The sequence below is a fragment of the Rhipicephalus sanguineus genome, chromosome 10 (genome assembly GCF_013339695.2).
Source record: "Rhipicephalus sanguineus isolate Rsan-2018 chromosome 10, BIME_Rsan_1.4, whole genome shotgun sequence".
NCBI lineage: Eukaryota > Metazoa > Arthropoda > Arachnida > Ixodida > Ixodidae > Rhipicephalus > Rhipicephalus sanguineus.
In genome coordinates this window covers 77,709,395-77,730,249 of record NC_051185.1, presented here as the reverse complement: position 1 = coordinate 77,730,249, position 20,855 = coordinate 77,709,395, and the positions used below count along the sequence as shown (strand labels likewise).

The window sequence follows — 20,855 nt, the reverse complement described above, 5'->3', positions numbered from 1 at the left end:
TGAGGCTAGCACAGCTGAAATAGGGAGCGGCTGCATAGTGCCGCCATTTTGTCGTCTACTAACCCTCCTCGAGAGGACGCTCCTGAATTCCGCTCGGCGGCGCGACAGTCTATGGGCATTGCGAATAAAGTTACAAAAACGGCAAGCGGAGACCTCCTTCTATAACTCCGTGACAAGGCACAATTTGAGAAACTACACAACCTCGTAACCTTTGGTGACATTCCAATCACTGTAACACCTTATAGATCCATGAATTCAGCACGTGGAGTCGTATCCGACACTGATCTGCTTGACCTCACCGAGGCTGAACTACTGGAAGGATGGAAGGAACAAAATGTCACAAATGTAAAGCGAATCATCATCCGACGAAATAACCAGGAAATCCCCACCAAACACTTGATCCTTACCTTTTCCACAAGCGAACTATCGCAGACTATAGAAACTGGCTACACAAAGACACCTGTAAGACCTTACATCCCCAACCCTCGCCGATGCTTTCAGTGTCAAAGATTTGGCCATGGCTCTCAGAGCTGCCGTGGTCGACCTACCTGCGCAAAATGTGGTGCCCAAGGCCATGCCTCGGACACCTGCAATGAAACACCACACTGCGTGAACTGCGACAGCGACCTCGCTGCGTATTCACGCTCTTGCCCAAATTGGAAAAAAGAAAAAGATATCATAGCACTGAAGGTCCGAGAGAATATATCTTTCAAAGAAGCACGTAGAAGGTGTTCGGTCTTTCACGGCCCAACCTATGCTGATGCGGCGCGTCAGGGGCTGCGTCGCGTCGGCCACCGCCACTGTCCCAGCTATCGCAAAGTGAGCCACCGACCGTGGCGGCTGCCCCCGCGGTGGCAGCAGTTAAGTCTGCTCCACCAACTAAGCCAGAAATCCCGGCTACTCCAGGGTCGTCGGGTCTCACGACCACGCCTCGCCACGGCGAGGTCGGAAAAACAAACCAGCAGCTCGCGTACGCGGGCGTCCAGTGCCTCACACGAGGCAATGGACACGACTCCGGTACCTCTGGTACCGAAAGAGAGGCGTAGCTCCTTGGAGCGCGCCAAGAAAACTAAAAAGCCGATAACAGGGCCCAACAACGGCCCTACTACTTGAGTTCTAACTTTCCGATTAAACAACAGCCACTTCCTTCTCGTACACACAGCACTACACTACCTCCATAATGGAAACACAAATTATACAATGGAACGTCAGAGGACTGCTCAGAAACCTCGACGATATCCAAGAACTTATACACAAACATTCACAAAAATTCTGTGTGTACAAGAGACACACTTAAAATCCAAACACAAGAACTTTCTACGCAGTTACATCATTTTCCGTAAGGACCGGGATGAAGCCATGGCGTCATCCGGTGGTGTAGCACTTGTAGTTAGTCAAGGAATAGCATGTACACAGGCGTCCACTGTTAAAGGGAACGTCGGAGCGTGTGGCGGCAGCTCGGCACCACCACCGGCCAGAGGCTGCAACGAGTTGTGCGCAGGCGCAGTGCGCGCTGTGAGTCGTGCTCTTTCTTCGTCTGCTGCCGTCTGCTTCCGCGCTGCGAATCGTCGCGAAGCGAATCGCTGACGCCACGAAAGCGCACCGGGCACGGTGCTCACTGCGCCTGCGCGAATCTCATTGCGGCCAACGGCCGGCGGTGGCGCCGAGCTGCCGCCACACGCTCTGATGTTCCATTTAACAGTGGACGCCTGTGTACACACTTACCTCTCCAAACATCCCTTGAGGCAGTGGCTGTTCGAGCGGTTCTTCTGAACAAACTCGTCACCATTTGTTCTCTTTACATACCTCCACACTACCACCTGCAAAAACGTGAATTCCAGTCTTTAATAGATGAGCTACCAGAACCTTATCTGGTCCTTGGGACCTCAATGCACATAGCAGTCTATGGGGTGATTCTCGCTGTGATGCACGAGGTCGTCTGATTGAACAATTCCTTTTCTCTTCCGGTGCGTGTCTGTTGAATCAGAAAGAGCCAACATATTATAACCTCGCTAACAATACTACTCCTCCATTGATCTCAGCATTATATCCCCATCGCTTCTACCCTTACTCAATTGGAAAGTAATTATTAATCCTTACGGAAGTGACCACTTTCCAATAGTTCGGAGTGCACCAACAATTAATGAATCTCCTCCACAAGTTCCCAAATGGAACATTGACAACGCCGATTGGGAGGAGTTTCGTAAAGTTGCTTGCTTAAGTTGGACTGTATGTGTGACTTAAGTACAGATGCAGCAGTAGATTATTTTACAGCTTTTCTCATCGATGCTGCAACTAAGTGCATCCCACAAACTGGACTGCCCGGCAAAAGACTGTGCCGTGGTGGAACAATGGTTGTCGAAATGCGCGCAAAAAACAAAACAAAGCATGGAGGTTGCTTCGAGACTCTCCGACAGCCGAGAATCTTGACAATTTTAAAAACATAAAGTCTCAAGGCAGGAGAACGCGCCGACAAGCAAGAAAGGAAAGTTGGCAGAGGTTTTTATCGGGCATCAATTCATATACACAGGAGGCTAATGTCTGGAACATGGTTGTTAGGGTAGCAGGCCGACAAGCACATTCTCTTCCTTTAGTTAACACACAAGGCGACAGCTTGGAAGACCAGGCGAACTTCCTCGGCGAACATTTCGAACAGGTGTCCAGCTCGTCGCACTATACTGAAGCTTTCCAGCGATACAAAACAAGAATCGAAAAACAGAAACTAGATCGCAAGTCCACAAAACACGAAGCGTACAATGAACCTTTCTGCATGGCTGAGCTACAAGCATCGCTTAATTGCTGCAATAATTCCGCCCCAGGCTCCGACCGTGTTGTGTATGAAATGTTGAAACACCTGCCATCTGAAACGCAAAAAGCCCTCCTTTCCCTATATAATGCGGTTTGGTTTTCCGGCGAGATCCCCTCGGCCTGGAAAGAAGCCATCATTATTCCGATTCTAAACAGGACAAGGACCCATCCTCCGTTACATACACATAAAACAATTAAAACTCCAAAGCGCAGTAATATACACCGATTCCCTAAGCGGGGTAACAGCCCTCAAAACTCTGAAAAAACACAAAAACCCCGTCCTCGTCTCCCTGTACTCACTCCTATGCACAGTCTGCGCACTCAAACAGCGCGTCGTAGTGTGCTGGGTGCCAGGGCACCGCGAGATCCAAGGCAACGTGTTGGCTGACCAGCTAGCAGCCTCCGCCCATGAAAATGCTGCCTCCAATACACTCCTTTCCGTTCCTCCACTGGACTTAAAACCTTTCATTAAAAGCAAGCTCAGGGCTTATAGGCAGAACACATGGGACACACACACACAAAACAAACTACATCTTATCAAGCCTCATCTGGGTGATTGGCCGCCAGTATCAAAATCACGCCACACATAAGTAATACTTACAAGGCTAAGAACAGGACACACACACAGTACACACTCACGCCTTCTATCCGGTGGTGAACCACCATGTGCGAGAAATGTGGTGAACCACTCACCGTGCTCCACATTTTAATTCAATGTACAGAATTAGACACACTACGAAGAAAACATTTTACATTACCCTACCGACAACAATTACCATTACACCCAGCTATGCTCATCGGTAGGGAACCTGTTTTTAAACATCAGTCGCTCTTCGCGTTTTTAAAGGAAGTCCACAGCTTTCACGTTACATACCCAGGCAGTCCGTAGCACCACCTCTGAAAAGAGGTTGGTGCTACGGGAGCTACATTGGAGGAAGCACCTGCCTCCCTGCCTTTGGCCTCAAAGGCCCTGAGGAGGTATTCGTGCTCACAACATACGCTCATTGTTTTATCGTCACAACCACTTGTCATTCATTCTATATGCACATGCCTCACGTCATCTCATAATTTTACTACGTATATGTTTTACCCGCCTTTAGCGCGAGGAAATTTAGGCGCCTTTACAGCCACTTAACATAACTATTGTCCACTTTAGCTATCATGTCCTGGCGCTCTTTGGCCATCACATGGCCCTTGCGCCAATAAACAACATACATCATCATCTTTCACCCGATTCCACGTTATCCACGCTGACACACCCGGCAAACCAGTGCGAACACTTTCACCTTTTCTAGTTTCGAAGTCTTTGACGGAAATCTTTGGCCCAGGATATAAAGCACCGAGGATGGCAAGTGGTGACCTCATCTTGGAGCTTCGCGACCTGAAACAATATGAGAGACTGCCTAATCTGGAGAAATTTGGAGATACCAAATTAATAGTAACCCCACACCGAACCATGAATACCACCCGTGGCGTTGTTTCAGATGATGACTTGTTAGGGCTGACGGAGGCTGAACTCCTGGAGGGTTTCAGCGAACAGAATGTCATCAACGTGAAACGAATTAGGATGAGGCGTGATGGCAAAGAAGTCCAGACTAAGCACCAGATACTTTCAATTCAAGTGTACTGCCCGACTCCATCGAGGCTGGGTACATCAGGCTTCGAGTGAGGCCATATATACCAAACCCTCTCCGATGTTTCAAATGCCAGCTGTTCGGCCACAGTTCACAGAACTGCCGAGGCCGCCTAACTTGCGCGAAATGCAGTGCGGAAGAACACACATCTGATGCCTGTGAAAACTCTCTTCACTGTGCGAACTGTAATGGGGAGCATGCCGCATACTCACGGTCATGCCCATGCTGGAAAAAAAGAAAAGGAAATTGTCACAATTAAAGTAAAACAAAACATTTCATTTAAGGAGGCACGAAGGCAGGTGTCCTACCTACCAGAAACCAGCTTTGCCGAAGTGGCGCGTCAGGGCGCAGCGCCACGACGGCCTCCGGCGGCTGTCAGGCACACGCGTAGTGAGCCGGCGGTGACGCCACCCGCCCCCTCGGCGGTTGCAGCCAATGCTGCTCCGCCATCCAAGAAGGACCCCCAACCTCCGGGCTGGGGGGCGCGAAGGTCTCGTCTTTTGAGTCGAGGCCCTCAACACAAACGCAGCGCTCGCAAGAGCGCGTGTCCAGCGCCTCGCCAGAGGCAATGGACACAACACCGAGCGTGAGGGCGCAGCCTGCGCCTAAGGATCGGCGCGACTCCGTCGACCGATCCAAAAAAGAAACATCTCGTGTCACGGCCCCTGGAAAGGGTCCGTGAGCTAATTTTCCATCCTTGAGCACACAGCACAAAACACATCTAAAATGGACACACAGATCTTACAGTGGAATGTGAGAGGACTTCTCCATAATCTTGATTATATTAGAGAACTTCTTTATAAACATACTCCAAAGGTGCTGTGTGTTCAGGAAACACATCTCAAGTCCACACAAACAAACTTTCTAAAGCAATATGCCATCTTCCGCAAAGACCGTGACGACGCTGCCACCTCGTCGGGCGGTGTCTCTATAATAGTTGATAAAGGTGTTGCGTGTAAACAATTGAACCTCCGAACTTCTCTTGAGGCACTTGCTGTCCGAGCAGTGCTGTTCGGTAAGCTACCCCCGCAGGGGCGTCTGCGCAAGCAGGCGTTTGGTGTGTAGCGACACCACGGACCCGAGCTAACAGGGGGGTTTCGACACCCTCCCACGCCTAGCCGTGCGTGGCTTTGCCGTGTCCGGGGAAAAGGGGATCCTGGGGGTTGAGCCGACGCCGGGTGATTGGACCTTTAAGGCCCCCCGGCAGACGCAACACACCCCTTTGGCCCCGGCTTCACGTAGACGGCACCCCTGGGCTGACCCACCCAGGGGAAATCGGCAGTCGCCTTTTCCTGCCTCTCCCCTCACATCTTCGTCTTTTCTCTTACTTTAAATCTTTGCTGTCCTCTACTCTCTTCCATTGACTTCCGTGTTTCCTGGCTGCAAGGGTTAACCCTGTGTGGTTATCCTACCTTGGATACACCATATTCGGTTATAGTGGTGGCGTACAGCTGGCGCCTGCAGGGCCTGTGCTTACAGACCCTGCAGCGTCCCCTTGTAGGACTCCATGGTGGGTGGCTGGCGCTGCTGCCGAAATGTAAACATCTACATATGGCTAGTTCCTTCCCCCCACTCCCTGATCGCCCTCACAAAAGGGGGCGCACCGACGAAGTCTTCCAGTTTTTTGGTCACCAGAGAGTATCTTTCCCCCGATTCCATGTTATCCACGCTGACGCACCCGGCAAACCAGTGCGAACGCTTTCACCTTTTCTAGTTTCGAAGTCTTTGACCGAAATCTTTGGCCCAGGATATAAAGTATCGAGAATGGCAAGTGGTGACCTCCTCTTGGAACTCCGCGACCAGAAACAATATGAGAGACTGCCTAATCTAGCGAAATTTGGAGATACCAACTTAATAGTAACCCCACACCGAACCATGAATACCACCCGTGGCGTTGTTTCAGATGATGACTTGTTAGGGCTGACGGAGGCTGAGCGGTTCGGCCACAGCTGACAGAACTGCCGAGGCCGCCTAACTTGCGCGAAATGCAGTGCTGAAGAACACACATCTGATGCCTGTGAAAACTCTCTTCTCTGTGCGAACTGTAATGGGGAGCATGCCGCATACTCACGGCCATGCCCATGCTGGAAAAAAGAAAAGGAAATTGTCACAATTAAAGTAAAACAAAACATTTCATTTAAGGAGGCACGAAGGCAGGTGTCCTACCTACCAGAAACCAGCTTTGCCGAAGTGGCGCGTCAGGGGGCAGCGCCACGACGGCCTCCGGCGGCTGTCCGGCACACGCGTAGTGAGCCGGCGGTGACGCCACCCGCCCCCTCGGCGGTTGCAGCCAGTGCTGCTCCGCCATCTAAGAAGGACCCACCAAACTGCGGGCTGGGGGGCGCGAAGGTCTCGTCTCTTGAGGCGAGGCCCTCAAAACAAACGCTGCGCTCGCAAGAGCGCGTGTCCAGCGCCTCGCAAGAGGCAATGGACACAACACCGAGCGTGAGGGCGCAGCCAGCGCCTAAGGATCGGCGCGACTACGTCGACCGATCCGAAAAAGAAAAATCTCGCGTCACGGCCCCTGGAAAGGGACCGTGAGCAAATTTTCCATCCTTGAGCACACAGCACAAAACACATCTAAAATGGACACACAGATCTTACAGTGGAATCCCTATTGCAAAAACCAGCGCCGTTCCAGTACCCCCAGCGTGATACCAGTACGTTTTCTGGCGCTGGACCACACTGGGAACACTGGTATACGCTCGAATTCACTGGGACTCCGGTGAAAGCACTGGGAAAGAGCTGGGTCGCACTGGTAGAGCCACTGGCTTTGCCGCTGTGACGCTGGCGCTCACTGGGAAGCTCTGGAGACGCTGGAATTCTCACTGGCGTGCGCTGGCACATACTGGAGCCTGCACTGTTCTGCCAGTGCCGCGCGCTGCTTTCAGTGTCGTGCGCGGCAGAATGCTTTGGTATCGTTGAATATCGAATGTCTGATTCGATGGTACCGATAGATGCTATCCTAATGGGTCTCAAACATGTGTCACAAATTCTAGCTTGGCAGAGAAAGACGAGGAGATGCGCACTATTTTCATGATATACGTGATATAATATACATATATATGTGAAATCACGGTCACTTTTAATGTTTCCCTGTCGAATGTGAAGAAAAATATGTTAATAACCCAAAGCAGCCAACACTGATTGTTTTGCTTTCTGCCACGCTTTTTCTTATTCATGCAGTGCCAATAACGTCGTTAATTTTTGCGGAGCACGTAGTAGCAATGAATACACAATTTGTGCATGCCGATCATATATATCAGTTTTGCATCCGTGATGTGTTGCGGTTATGACTTCATATTGTAATGTTTCTAAGTCTGGAGGCGTTGGTCTGAACATACAGAGCAAATCGTTACATCGCCATGCGGTTGGCAAGAAGTAAATGAGCTCTGGCTTCGCGGCCCCTCCTAACGGAGGCCAGAAAAACAGCCGTCGTTCGTTATCGCCGCACCAGAAACGCATCTCAGGCAATTCTTGCACTTCCACTTACTTCAGCTATACGTTAGGTATCAGTTAAAAAGGTTTCGAGGCTAAAATGCAGAAACTTCAACCATCGCAACTCATCTGCGCCTAGATCGGTCCTACCCAGTGCGGCTCCCAGCGAGCGTTAGGCCTAGCGTACCGGCCGAGTCCGTCTGCATGCCACCGGCGCTTCTTGGTTTAAGTACACGCAATTCCAACGTGTAAGATTTACTGTAAAGTATAGTCTGGACATTCGTTAACCTAAATTAACCATTTTTTCTTGTGTACGGTGTTCCCACAAGGAGCGATGACCATCGATGCGACGCGCTTTCAGCAACGAACGTAGGCTCACCGAAGGCAGCCGGCCGCACTCGCCGGTACTTCTCTGACTCATACGTCAGAACACATACCTGTCAACTGGTACGCGTTAGTGAACTAACACACCGGCATCTTTTTTCAACTAAATGTATTTGTTTTTGCTGAGCGGTTTTATAGTTGTAGGTATCGCTAGAACTGCAAGTCAGAATACACCACGCCCGCCCCGCAGTAATATCGTCGCTCGCGCGACAAAACTACTCAGTATGAATTCATGTAAGCGCGTGTTTATCGAACGAGTCATCATAAAGCTTCTGTACACGTTCATCTTTAGCAAGGGCGAGGAACGGCTATTAAAAATCGGCAGTAACAGCCGTCAAACTGTACCCGGCTCCTCAATCCATTTGATAATTTTCGGAGTTAAAACGGGAATTCTTAAAGAAACCTAGCGCTCTTCCCATTTTGGGCATTTCATTCCTTGCCGGCCAACCTCTGTTTGTGTCTAATACAGAAGCAAGCGTGATCCGGAAAGGAAGATTGCGTCTTCCTTGAATGCACGACACAGACATATGAAACGAAACGCTTTCTTACTGTATTGACTAGCTCTTTTACAGCGATGTTGACGTGTTTCGGCTGGCGCAGTGTTTTTTTTTTTATTGAAAAAAAAAAAAGTGGTAGAGTACTCGCTTGGAGATTGAGAGGTGGCGAGTTCGAATCCTCGTGGTGGAGGTTTTTTTTTTTTTTTCTTACGGCTTTTTTTTTCTTTTTTTTATTGCACTAATGCTTTCTATATGACTTTTTTTAGTAATTTATATATGTAGGGAACGTAGGCACCGCTGTTTTAACGCTGTAGAGCCGTTTTGAGCTTGAGTACCCAGCGCCTCCCAGTAAAACGCCGCTCCAGCGGCCCAGTATCCAGCGCGACGCTGGGCCCATAATCAGGCATGGCACTGGACGCTGGTACCCAGTGGCGCTGGGTTTTGCAATAGGGATGTGAGAGGACTTCTCCATAATCTTGATGATATTAGAGAACTTCTTAATAAACATACTCCAAAGGTGCTGTGTGTTCAGGAAACACATCTCAAGTCCACACAAACGAACTTTCTAAAGCAATATGCCATCTTCCGCAAAGACCGTGACGACGCTGCCGCCTCGTCGGGCGGTGTCGCTATAATAGTTGATAAAGGTGTTGCCTGTAAGCAATTAAATCTCCGAACTTCTCTTGAGGCAGTTGCTGTCCGAGAAGTGCTGTTCGGTAAGCTATTAACAATTATTTCTATTTACATTCCTCCGTGCTATCAACTTTCGAAGACACAATTTCAAAGCTTCATTGATGAACTTCCTCCGCCATATATAGTCGTTGGTGATCTAAACGCACATAATCCCCTATGGGGCGACTCCCGTTTGGATGCGCGAGGACGCCTAATAGAACACTTTCTGTTTTCGTCAGGCGCATGTTTACTGAACAAAAAAGAACCAACGTATTATAGCACTACACACAACACATACTCTTCTATAGACCTAAGTATTGTCTCGAGTACACTAATTCCATATCTGGAGTGGTCCGTTCTCAAGAACCCCTTTGGGAGTGACCACTTCCCGATTATGTTGAAGTTAACAAAAGAAGATACATGCTCGCCTGACTTTCCTCGTTGGAACACCAAGTCAGCCAACTGGGAACTATTCCGAGAAAACACATTTTTAGACGGAGATGACATTGCTGATTTTAATATAGACGATGCTGTGGCATACCTAACAGGTTTTATTATTGACGCTGCAGTGAAATGTATTAAGCAATCTAACGGAAGCGTCGCATCCCATGGTGGAACGACGATTGTCGGAAAGCGCGCAATAGTCAAAATAAAGCTTGGAGATTACTCCGAAATTACCCAACGGCTGAAAACATCGACAATTTCAAACAGGTTAAGTCACAAGCCAGAAGAACGCGTCGTCTTGCAAAGAAAGAAAGTTGGAATAGGTACATATCCGGTATAAATTCTTACACCGACGAAACGAAGGTTTGGAATAGAGTAAACAAGTTAATGGGTCGGGAGTCACACCCCCTACCCTTAGTAAGTAGCCGAGGTGAGAGCCTGGAGGAGCAGGCGGACTGCCTAGGCGAACACTTTGAATATGTCTCAAGTGCATCACACTATACAGAAACGTTCTTAAGATTCAAAGAACGCGAAGAGCGGCAGCCCCTTAAATGTAAACGTCCATCCAGTGAGGCTTACAACTGCCTATTTACATTAGCTGAACTTAAGGCATCTCTTGCGTGCTGCAACAACTCGGCGCCAGGTGGCGATCGCATAATGTACGAAATGATCAAGTATCTTCACCCCGAAGCACTAAAAACACTCCTAACTCTCTACAATACTATCTGGGCAGCTGGGTATATTCCATTGTTATTGAAAGAAGCGATAGTCATCCCGGTACTTAAACAAGGCAAAGACCCGTCCTTAGCCGCCATCTACAGGCCAATAGCGTTAACAAGCTGTCTATGCAAACTATATGAGAAAATGTTAAACCGGCGCTTAATTCACTTTCTAGAAAGTAACAGTATACTAGACCCCCTTCAGTGTGGTTTCAGAGAGGGGAGGTCGACAATAGACCACCTTGTTCGCATAGAGACATACATTAGAGATGCATTTATTCATAGACAGTTTGTACTTTCGGTATTCCTAGACTTAGAGAAAGCGTACGATACCACATGGCGATTCGGGATTCTACGCGATCTTGCCGCCATGGGCATCCATGGGAACATGTTAAACGCAATTGAAAGTTATCTGTCTAACCGAACCTTTCGCGTAAAAGTGGGAAATGCTCTCTCTAGATCATTCACCCAAGAGACTGGTGTTCCGCAAGGAGGCGTGCTTAGTTGCACACTCTTTCTTGTAAAAATGAACTCTCTGCAGTCAGTAATTCCAAACGCGATGTTTTATTCCGTGTACGTTGATGATGTGCAGATGAGTTTCAAATCATGCAATATATCTATCTGCGAACGGCAAATGGAGCTTGGAATGAATAAATTCTCTAAATGGGCGGATGAGAATGGCTTTAAAATAAACACCCAGAATAGTATTTGCGTACTTTTCTCCAACAAACGAGGGGTAATGCCACTACCAAGTATTGCGATCAAGGGAGACCAACTCTCTGTGAGCAGCGAGCATAAATTCCTAGGAACCACTTTAGATTCTAAGCTCACGTTTATACCCCATATTAAATATGTAAAAATGAAATGTCTGAAAGCGATGAATGTCCTAAAGCTTCTATCACGTACAACATGGGGTAGTGACCGAAAGTGCCTCTTGAAGTTGTACAAAAGTCTTGTCTGGTCGCGCCTTGATTATGCCTCTATAATTTATCATTCCGCAACGCCAAGTGCATTAAAAATCCTAGACCCCGTCCACCATCTGGGTATCCGACTTTGCAACCGGTGCTTTCAGGACAAGTCCGATCCAAAGCCTCTATGTGGAGTCGAATCAGTGGCCACTTCACCTACAGCGATCCTGTTGTAGCTTCACATATTTTATAAAGGTACGCGCAAACATCAAACATCCTTCTTATTCAACTATAAACGATATGACCGCTGCCACCCTCTTCCATAATCGACCCGCAGCAAGAAAGCCGTTCTCTTTGCGTGTGAGAAACTTAAGTGAGGAAATGGATGTTCCACTGCTAGAACTTTGTCCTATGCCCACAGCGAAACTTTTACCGCCGTGGCAGTGGCAGCTTATACATTGTGACACCTCATTTGTCGAGATCACTAAACACGCACCAGAAGCACATATTAAAATGCATTTCCGACAACTCCAGTCCAACTACTCATGCGTAGAGTTTTATACCGACGCTTCTAAGTCGCATGCAGGGGTGGCTTATGCAGCCGTCGGACCATCCTTCTCGGAATCCGGTGTGCTGCACCCGGAAACAAGTATCTTTACGGCTGAGGGTTATGCACTATTGTCGGCTGTGAAGCATATACGGAAGTCAAACATACAAAAATCAGTTATATTCACAGACTCGTTAAGCGTCGTAAATGCATTAAAATCACTTTTTAGATTCAGAAACCCGGTAATAATTGAGTTGTATTCCGTTCTGTGTACAGCGTATATGTCCAACCAGCATGTTACTATTTGCTGGGTACCTGGCCATAGAAGCATCGAGGGCAATGTGTTAGCTGACCAAATGGCCACGTCAATTATATTGCGCGCTATTAACCCTACCGCTACTGTCCCTGCAACAGATCTAAAACCCTTCCTACGTAAGAAACTGCGAAGCCACTGGCAACGCTTGTGGGACACAGAAATAAATAATAAGCTTCACTTGATTAAGCCGCAGTTAGGTTACTGGCCCATCACTACGAGAACACGGCGAACTGACGTCCTATTCTGTCGCCTCAGAATAGGGCACACATATGGTACCCATAGCTTTCTGCTGACTGGCGATGAACCTCCTACATGTGGTAGATGTGGCGAGAGGCTGACCGTCCTCCACGTCCTCCTGCAGTGTCCGGAAGCTGAAAGAGAGAGAAAGAAATATTTTCCTTTAGCATACCGCTATCATCTTCCTCTACACCCTATTATGTTTCTCGGCGAAGAGCCGTTTTTTGACGCAAAATCAGTCCTTGGCTTTTTAAAAGAAGTAGTATTGAATATTTGTAGCCCAACAAGTTCATAGCGCATCCTCTGTCCAGAAGATGCCGCTGTGATAGCAGCTTTCAATGAGCCCATGCCTCCATGCCCTTGTTTTAAGGGCTCTGCCGAGGCACTAGTGCTCCACGTCAAGTTTTTATTTGATATTCGTATTATTTTTAATGAATTTTATGTCTCCATAGCACACATCATTTGTTATTGCCATAATTTTACTTTATGTATATCTTACGCACTTACAGCGACTCTTTTTAGGCCCATTTACAGCCACGTCACATCTGTTTTATCCACACTGCGTAATGCACAGTTCATTATCATCGCTCTGGCGCTCTTTGGCCACATCTGGCCCTTGCGCCAATAAACACCACTAATCAATCAATCGGTAAGCTACTAAAAATTACTTCTATTAACATTCCTCCGTGCTATTAACTTTCGAAGACACAATTCCAAAGCTTCATTGATGAACTTCCTCCGCCATATATAGTCGTTGGTAATCTAAACGCACATAATCCCCTATGGGGCGACTCCCGTTTGGATGCACGAGGACGCCTAATAGAACACTTTCTGTTTTCGTCAGGCGCATGTTTACTTAACAAAAAAGAACCAACGTATTATAGCACTACACACAACACATACTCTTCTATAGACATAAGTATTGTCTCGAGTACACTAATTCCATATATGGAGTGGTCCGTTCTCAATAACCCCCTTGGGAGTGACCACTTCCCGATTATGTAGAAGTTAACAAAAGAAGATACATGCTCGCCTGACTTTCCTCGTTGGAACACCAAGTCAGCCAACTGGGAACTGTTCCGAAAAAACACATGTTTAGATGGAGATGACATTGCTGATTTTAATATAGACGATGCTGTGGCATACCTAACAGGTTTTATTATTGAGACTGCAGTGAAATGTATTAAGCAAACCAACGGAATGACTAATAAACGTCGCATCCCATGGTGGAACGACGATTGTCGGAAAGCGCGCAATAGTCAAAATAAAGCTTGGAGATTACTCCGAAATTACCCAACGGCTGAAAACCTCGTCAATTTCAAACAGGTTAAGTCACAAGCCAGAAGAACGCGTCGTCTTGCAAAGAAAGAAAGTTGTAATAGGTACAACTCCGGTATAAATTCTTACACCGTTGAAACGGAGGTTTGAAATAGTGTAAACAAGTTAATGGGTCGGGAGTCACACCCCCTACCGTTGGTAAGTAGCCGAGGTGAGAGCCTGGAGGAGCAGGCGGACTGCCTAGGCGAACACTTTGAATATGTCTCAAGTGCATCACACTATACAGAAACGTTCTTAAGATTCAAAGAACGCGAAGAGCGGCAGCCCCTTAAATGTAAACGTCCATCCAGTGAGGCTTACAACTGCCCATTTACATTAGCTGAACTTAAGGCATCTCTTGCGTGCTGCAACAACTCGGCGCCAGGTGGCGATCGCATAATGTACGAAATGATCAAGTATCTTCACCCCGAAGCACTAAAAACACTCCTAACTCTCTACAATACTATCTGGGCAGCTGGGTATATTCCATTGTTATGGAAAGAAGCGATAGTCATCCCGGTACTTAAACAAGGCAAAGACCCGTCCTTAGCCGCCATCTACAGGCCAATAGCGTTAACAAGCTGTCTATGCAAACTATATGAGAAAATGTTAAACCAGCGCTTAATTCACTTTCTAGAAAGTAACAGTATACTAGACCCCCTTCAGTGTGGTTTCAGAGAGGGGAGGTGGACAATAGACCACCTTGTTCGCATAGAGACATACATTAGAGATGCGTTTATTCATAGGCAGTTTGTACTTTCGGTATTCCTAGACTTAGAGAAAGCGTACGATACCACATGGCGATACGGGATTCTACGCCATCTTGCCGCCATGGGCATCCATGGGAACATGTTAAACACAATTGAAAGTTATCTGTCTAACCGAACCTTTTGCGTAAAAGTGGGAAATGCTCTCTCTAGATCATTCACCCAAGAGACTGGTGTCCCGCAAGGGGGCGTGCTTAGTTGCGCACTCTTTCTTGTAAAAATGAACTCTCTGCGGTCAGTAATTCGAAGCGCGATGTTTTATTCCGTGTATGTTGATGATGTGCAAATGAGTTTCAAATCATGCAATATGTCTATCTGCGAACGACAGGTGCAGCTTGGAATGAATAAATTCTCTAAATGGGCGGATGAGAATGGCTTTAAAATAAACACCCAGAAGTGTACTTGCGTACTTTTCTCCAACAAACGAGGGGTAATGCCACTACGAAGTATTGCGATCAAGGGAGACCAACTCTCTGTGAGCAGCGAGCATATATTCCCGGGAACCACTTTAGATTCTAAGCTCACGTTTATACCCCATATTAAATATGTAAAAATGAAATGTCTGAGAGCGTTGAACGTCCTAAAGCTTCTATCACGTACAACATGGGGTAGTGATCGAAAGTGCCTCTTGAAGTTGTACAAAAGTCTTGTCTGGTCGCGCCTTGATTATGCCTCTATAATTTATCATTCCGCAACGCCAAGTGCATTAAAAATCTTAGACCCCGTTCACCATCTGGGTATCCTACTTGCAACCAGTGCTTTCAGGACAAGTCCGATCCAGAGCCTCTATGTAGAGTCGAATCAGTGGTCACTTCACCTACAGCGATCCTATAGTAGTTTCACATATTTTATAAAGGTACGCGCAAACATCAAACATCCTTCTTATTCAACTATAAACGATATGACCGCTGCCGCCCTCTTCCATAATCGACCCGCAGTGAGAAAGCCGTTCTCTTTGCGTGTGAGAAACTTAAGTGAGGAAATGGATGTTCCACTGCTATAACTTTGTCCTATGCCCACAGCGAAACTTTTACCGCCGTGGCAGTGGCAGCTTATACATTGTGACACCTCATTTGTCGAGATCACTAAACACGCACCAGAAGAACATATTAAAATGCATTTCGGAGAACTCCAGTCCAACTACTCATGCGTAGAGTTTTATACCGACTCTTCTAAGTCGCATGCAGGGGTGGCTTATGCAGCCGTCGGACCATCCTTTTCGGAATCCGGTGTACTGCACCCGGAAACAAGTATCTTTACGGCTGAGGGTTATGCAGTATTGTCGGCTGTGAAGCATATACGGAAATCAAAGATACAAAAATCAATTATATTTACAGACTCGTTAAGCGTCGTAAATGCATTAAGATCACTTTTAAATGCGAAGCATTTCTTAGCGAACTTCTGCGACTTTGAGCGTATCTATCTATCTATCTATCTATCTAGCCGCCTACGACTTTGTGCTCTCGCGGCCGTTTCGTTAATCGGATGTATACCAAAATTGGTGTGTCATAACATGGCCTTATTACGAACATAAATGACAGGTCATATCATGAAAATCATGACACGCATGTCATGAAGAGCATGATTTACATACCACGGCCCTTGGCCTCTTGTGGCCGTTCCGTTAATTTCATATATACCAAAATTGGTGCGGCGTCACAAGAGTTCATGACGAACATAATTACAGGTCCTAACATGCAAATCATGACGCGCATGTCATGTGCAGCATGATTTACATGACATGGCCTCGGGGCGCTCGCGCCCGTTTGAATGAAGGGATATATACGAAAACTGGTATGACGAGACATTCCTGTATGACAAACATACCTGACACGTGGTAGCATGAAAACCATGACATCCATGACATGTATGTCATGATTTACATGCCACGCTCTGGTGCATTCGCGGCCGTTTCGCTTGCATGATATACACCAAAATTGGTATTGCGCGACACGACTGTATGACGAACGGAAGTGAGAGGCGGTAACATGAAAATCATGACATGCAAGTCATGCTCGACCTGATTTACATGCCACGCTCATGGTGCACTAGCGGCCGTTGCAGTAGATTGATATACACCAAAATTGGTATTGCGCGATGTGACTGTATGAAGAACATGAATAACAGTTCGTAAGATGAAAACCATGACATGCCTGTCTTGTATGTCATGATTTACATGCCACGCTCATTATGCATTCGCGGCCGCTTCGCAAGCTTGATATACACCAAAATTGGTATTGCGCGACGCGACTGTATGACGAACGTAAATGAAAGGTGGTAACATGAAAATAATGGCATGTACGACATGATTTACATGCCATGCTCATGGCGCACTTGTGGCCGTTTCGCTAGCTTGATATACACCAAAACTGGTATTGCGCGATGTAACTGTATGATGAACATGAATAACAGTTGGTAAGATGAAAACCATGACATGCATGTCATGTATGTCATGATTTACATGCCACACGCATGATGCATTCGCGGCCGCTTCGCTAGCTTGATATACACCAAAATTGGTATTGCGCGAAGCGACTGTATGGCGAACGTAAATGAGCCGTGGTAACATGAAAATCATGACATGCATGACATGCACGACATGATTTACATGCCATGCTCATGACGCACTCGTGGCCGTTTCGCTTGCTTGACATACACCAAAATTGGTATTGCGCGACGCGACTGCATGACGTACGTAAATGAGAGGTGGTAACATGGAAATCGTGGCATGCAGGTCATGTACGACATTATTTGCAATTGAGCCACACTCCGGATATACACTCGCGGCCGTTTTCCTAGCTTGGTATATACTAAAATTGGCATTGCGCGACGCGACTGTATGGCGAACATGAATAACAGGTGGTAACATGAAATCCGTGACATGATGTCATGTATGTCATGATTTACATGCCGCGCTCATTGTGCATTCGCGGCCGTTTCGCTAGCTTGATATACACCAAAATTGGTATTGCGCGACGCGACTCTATGACGAACATAAATGAGAGGTCTTAACATGCGAATCATGTTATGCATGTCATGTACGGTATGATTTACATGCCACTGTCATGGTGCGCTTCCGGCCGTTTTGTTAACTGGATATATACCAAAATTGGTATCGTATGACACGAGTGCGTGATGAACATAAACGGCAGGTCATGCATTGTATATACCAGAATATGCGTTTCATTGGCATGGTGTATAGTAGATTGTGCATGGATGCGTGCATGGCAAACATGCGATATATGGTGCACTGGATGCCATGGCATGAATGATTTCATTTGGCTCAAAGACAAACAAGGCGATGTATGCAGCTCTTTGCTGGCTGCTTCGCATTACATCGATTCCCACAGTGCGTGGGATCTGCCGGATTTTTTAGGTTCAGAAAGCCGGTAATAATTGAGCTGTATTCCGTGCTGTGTACAGCGTATATGTCTAACCAGCATGTTACTATTTGCTGGGTACCTGACATAGAAGCATCGAGGGCAATGTGTTAGCTGACCAAATGGCCACGTCAATTATATTGCGCGCTATTAACCCTACCGCTCCTGTCCCTGCAACAGGTCTAAAACCCTTCCTACGTGAGAAACTGCGAAGCCACTGGCAACGCTTGTGGGACACAGAAATAAATAATAAGCTTCACTTGATTAAGCCGCAGTTAGGTTACTGGCCCTCCGCTACGAGAACACGGCGAACTGATCTCCTATTCTGTCGCCTCAGAATAGGACACACATATGGTACCCATAGCTTTCTGCTGACTGGCGATGAACCTCCTACATGTGGTAGATGTGGCGAGAGGTTGACCGTCCTTCACGTCCTCCTGGAGTGTCCGGAAGCTGAAAGAGAGAGAAAGAAATGTTTTCCTTTAGCATACCGCTATCATCTTCCTCTACATCCTATTATGTTTCTCGGCGAAGAGCCGCTTTTTGACGCAAAGCCAGTCCTTGGCTTTTTAAAAGATGTAGTATTGAATGTTTTTAGCCCAACAAGTTCATAGCGCATCCTCTGTCCAGAAGACGCCGCTATGATAGCAGCTTTCAATGAGCCCATGCCTCCATGCCCTTGTTTTAAGGGCTCTGCTGAGGCACTAGTGCTCCACGCCAAGTTTTTATTTGATATTCGTATCATTTTTTGAATTTTATGTCTCCATGGCACACATCATTTGTTATTGCCATAATTTTACTCTATGTATATCTTACGCACTTACAGCGACTGTTTTTAAGCCCATTTACAGCCACGTCACATCTGTTTTATCCACACTGCGTAACGCACAGTTCATTATCATCGCTCTGGCGCTCTTTGGCCACATCTGGCCCTTGCGCCAATAAACTCCACTAATCAAGTTTCCAGGCGTCGGCGCCACGATGAAAATACTCGAATCGTGGACGTCATCGCTACTAGTGCATCGTCACTCAGGATGGTATGCGCCACACCATACACGTCACAGTAGTGTCGATGTCGCAGGATGATGAAAACCCCTTTGAGCTTTCGTACGCTCTTTGCCCTCGAAATAAAATAACTTCCAGGTGACGGACGCCATTCAAACTTGGTCAAAAATACTTATGCATACCGAACAATCGAATGAAGGACACATATCGAGCTTGAAATGATATGTCAGTGCCCCTTTAACCCACCACAGCCTTCGTGAAATAGTCGAGCACCCACCACCGCTACAGGAGGCCGACCATTGCTGCCTCGGTGCACCTGCTGGTGTAATAGGTACAAGCACGCATCCGGCCAGATGCTCGGCACAACGAAGTACATATTCGATTGGGAGGTCACTTACCCTGCGGGAAATTCGCGTCACGGGGCCGCCTGACCTAAAATTTATGTCATTTATTTTCGTTGTTGTCCCTGCCGGGGGGTCAAGAACATTTGGCAAGTCAAATGCCAGTCATACTTCTTTATTGCGACATGGACTTTCTCTTAAGGCATATTATTTTGTGTGCATATATGTATTAGATGACGGTCGTAAGACCACAGTTGTCTATGAAGTGAAGCAGTGCCTTGTGAAATCTGTTGTAATGCATCCAGTGGTGTCACTGTAGGGAAGGCCCGCTTGCAGGAGGTGACGGCAGCGTTCCGACTGTAACCCTTGACATCTTCGTATAAGAGAGTATGTATCTGCTTGCATCACTGTAACAGTAACAAAGCAATACGGACACTTAGCACCTAGTTGAGAGAACAGTTGATCGGTTTGAAGGCCACCCCCTCCTGAAGCCTCCTGAGCACTTCTTTATGTTACTGAGACTAACTTTCGGATTAATTTTATATAAGAATACGTGATAGTAAGAAGTCTATGCCTTGTATGAAGCAGTTCGAAATATGACCGCCGGGAAACAAAAGAAGGCGATGATATACACTGACTCGTTAAGTGCACTAAAAGCTCCACCTATGAAATCTGAATGTGAACCCTTAGTTGGCGATATTTTAAATATGATTGTTGGAAATAGCGAGGCCGTTTCTACGTTTCTATAAGTACCAAGCCATGCTGGGATACCTGGCAACGAAAAAGTAGATAAATATGCCTGCTTATCTTCACTCAAAACAGTTACAAAAACGAAAATTCCTTTAAAAGACAGCCAGCGAATAAATCGTACAGCTTCGTTTGACAAATGGCAGTAGCAAAAAGACTCGTACGCAAATATTAAGCTCCACCTAGTAAAACCCGTACATGGAGAATGGAAGAGCTGTCGGCACCAAGAACGATTTGTTGAGGTCATTTTATGCCGACTCCGAATTGGACACACACACCTGGCACACAACTTTTTACTCACAAACGACGAACAGACAACCTGTGAAAAAGTCACAGTTTCGCCGCAAAGGCGAAGCAATGAATGCGATAGCAACAAATTAAAAAATTACAAGAAGAACACCAAGCAGCTCGATATATGCAGCGCGCCCATCAAGCGCAAAGGACTCACAAAAATAACACTCACAGCATGACCACGAACTAACAACGGCAACAGCTCGACACTTGCAGCGCGCTGCGATTCTCAAACACAACGAATGACGCTCGAAAGGAACGCACAGTTACACACAGGTTCGAGCGCGAACTAACTGTCCCAGTTACTTATTCGTGTTCGAGCGGCGCGCTACAACCCAACGCACTGAGATATTTTTCTTTTCTTGAAAACTTCGGCGCGTGGAGTGGCCCCCCACCTCTCCTG

At 46.9% G+C, this 20,855-nt stretch overlaps 1 protein-coding gene across 1 annotated transcript; it reads left to right on the top strand.

The window, feature by feature from the left end:
• Nucleotides 1-11,725: 11,725 nt before the first annotated feature.
• LOC125760041 (uncharacterized) lies at nucleotides 11,726-18,713 on the top strand. The gene is made up of 2 exons (XM_049419632.1): nucleotides 11,726-12,564; nucleotides 18,348-18,713. Exons 1-2 carry the CDS (start codon nucleotides 11,805-11,807, stop codon nucleotides 18,680-18,682), a joined length of 1,095 nt encoding a protein of 364 aa, XP_049275589.1. The 5' UTR covers nucleotides 11,726-11,804; the 3' UTR covers nucleotides 18,683-18,713.
• Nucleotides 18,714-20,855: the final 2,142 nt, after the last annotated feature.

What these genes read in the sequence shown, in the direction of transcription:
- LOC125760041 (XM_049419632.1), top strand. Translation starts at nt 11,805, where the DNA reads ATGACCGCTGCCACCCTCTTCCATAATCGACCCGCAGCAAGAAAGCCG. An exon ending in CTTGATTAAGCCGCAGTTAG is followed by an intron (nt 12,565 to 18,347) that starts GTTACTGGCCCA and finishes AGCCGCAGTTAG; the next exon opens with GTTACTGGCCCTCCGCTACG.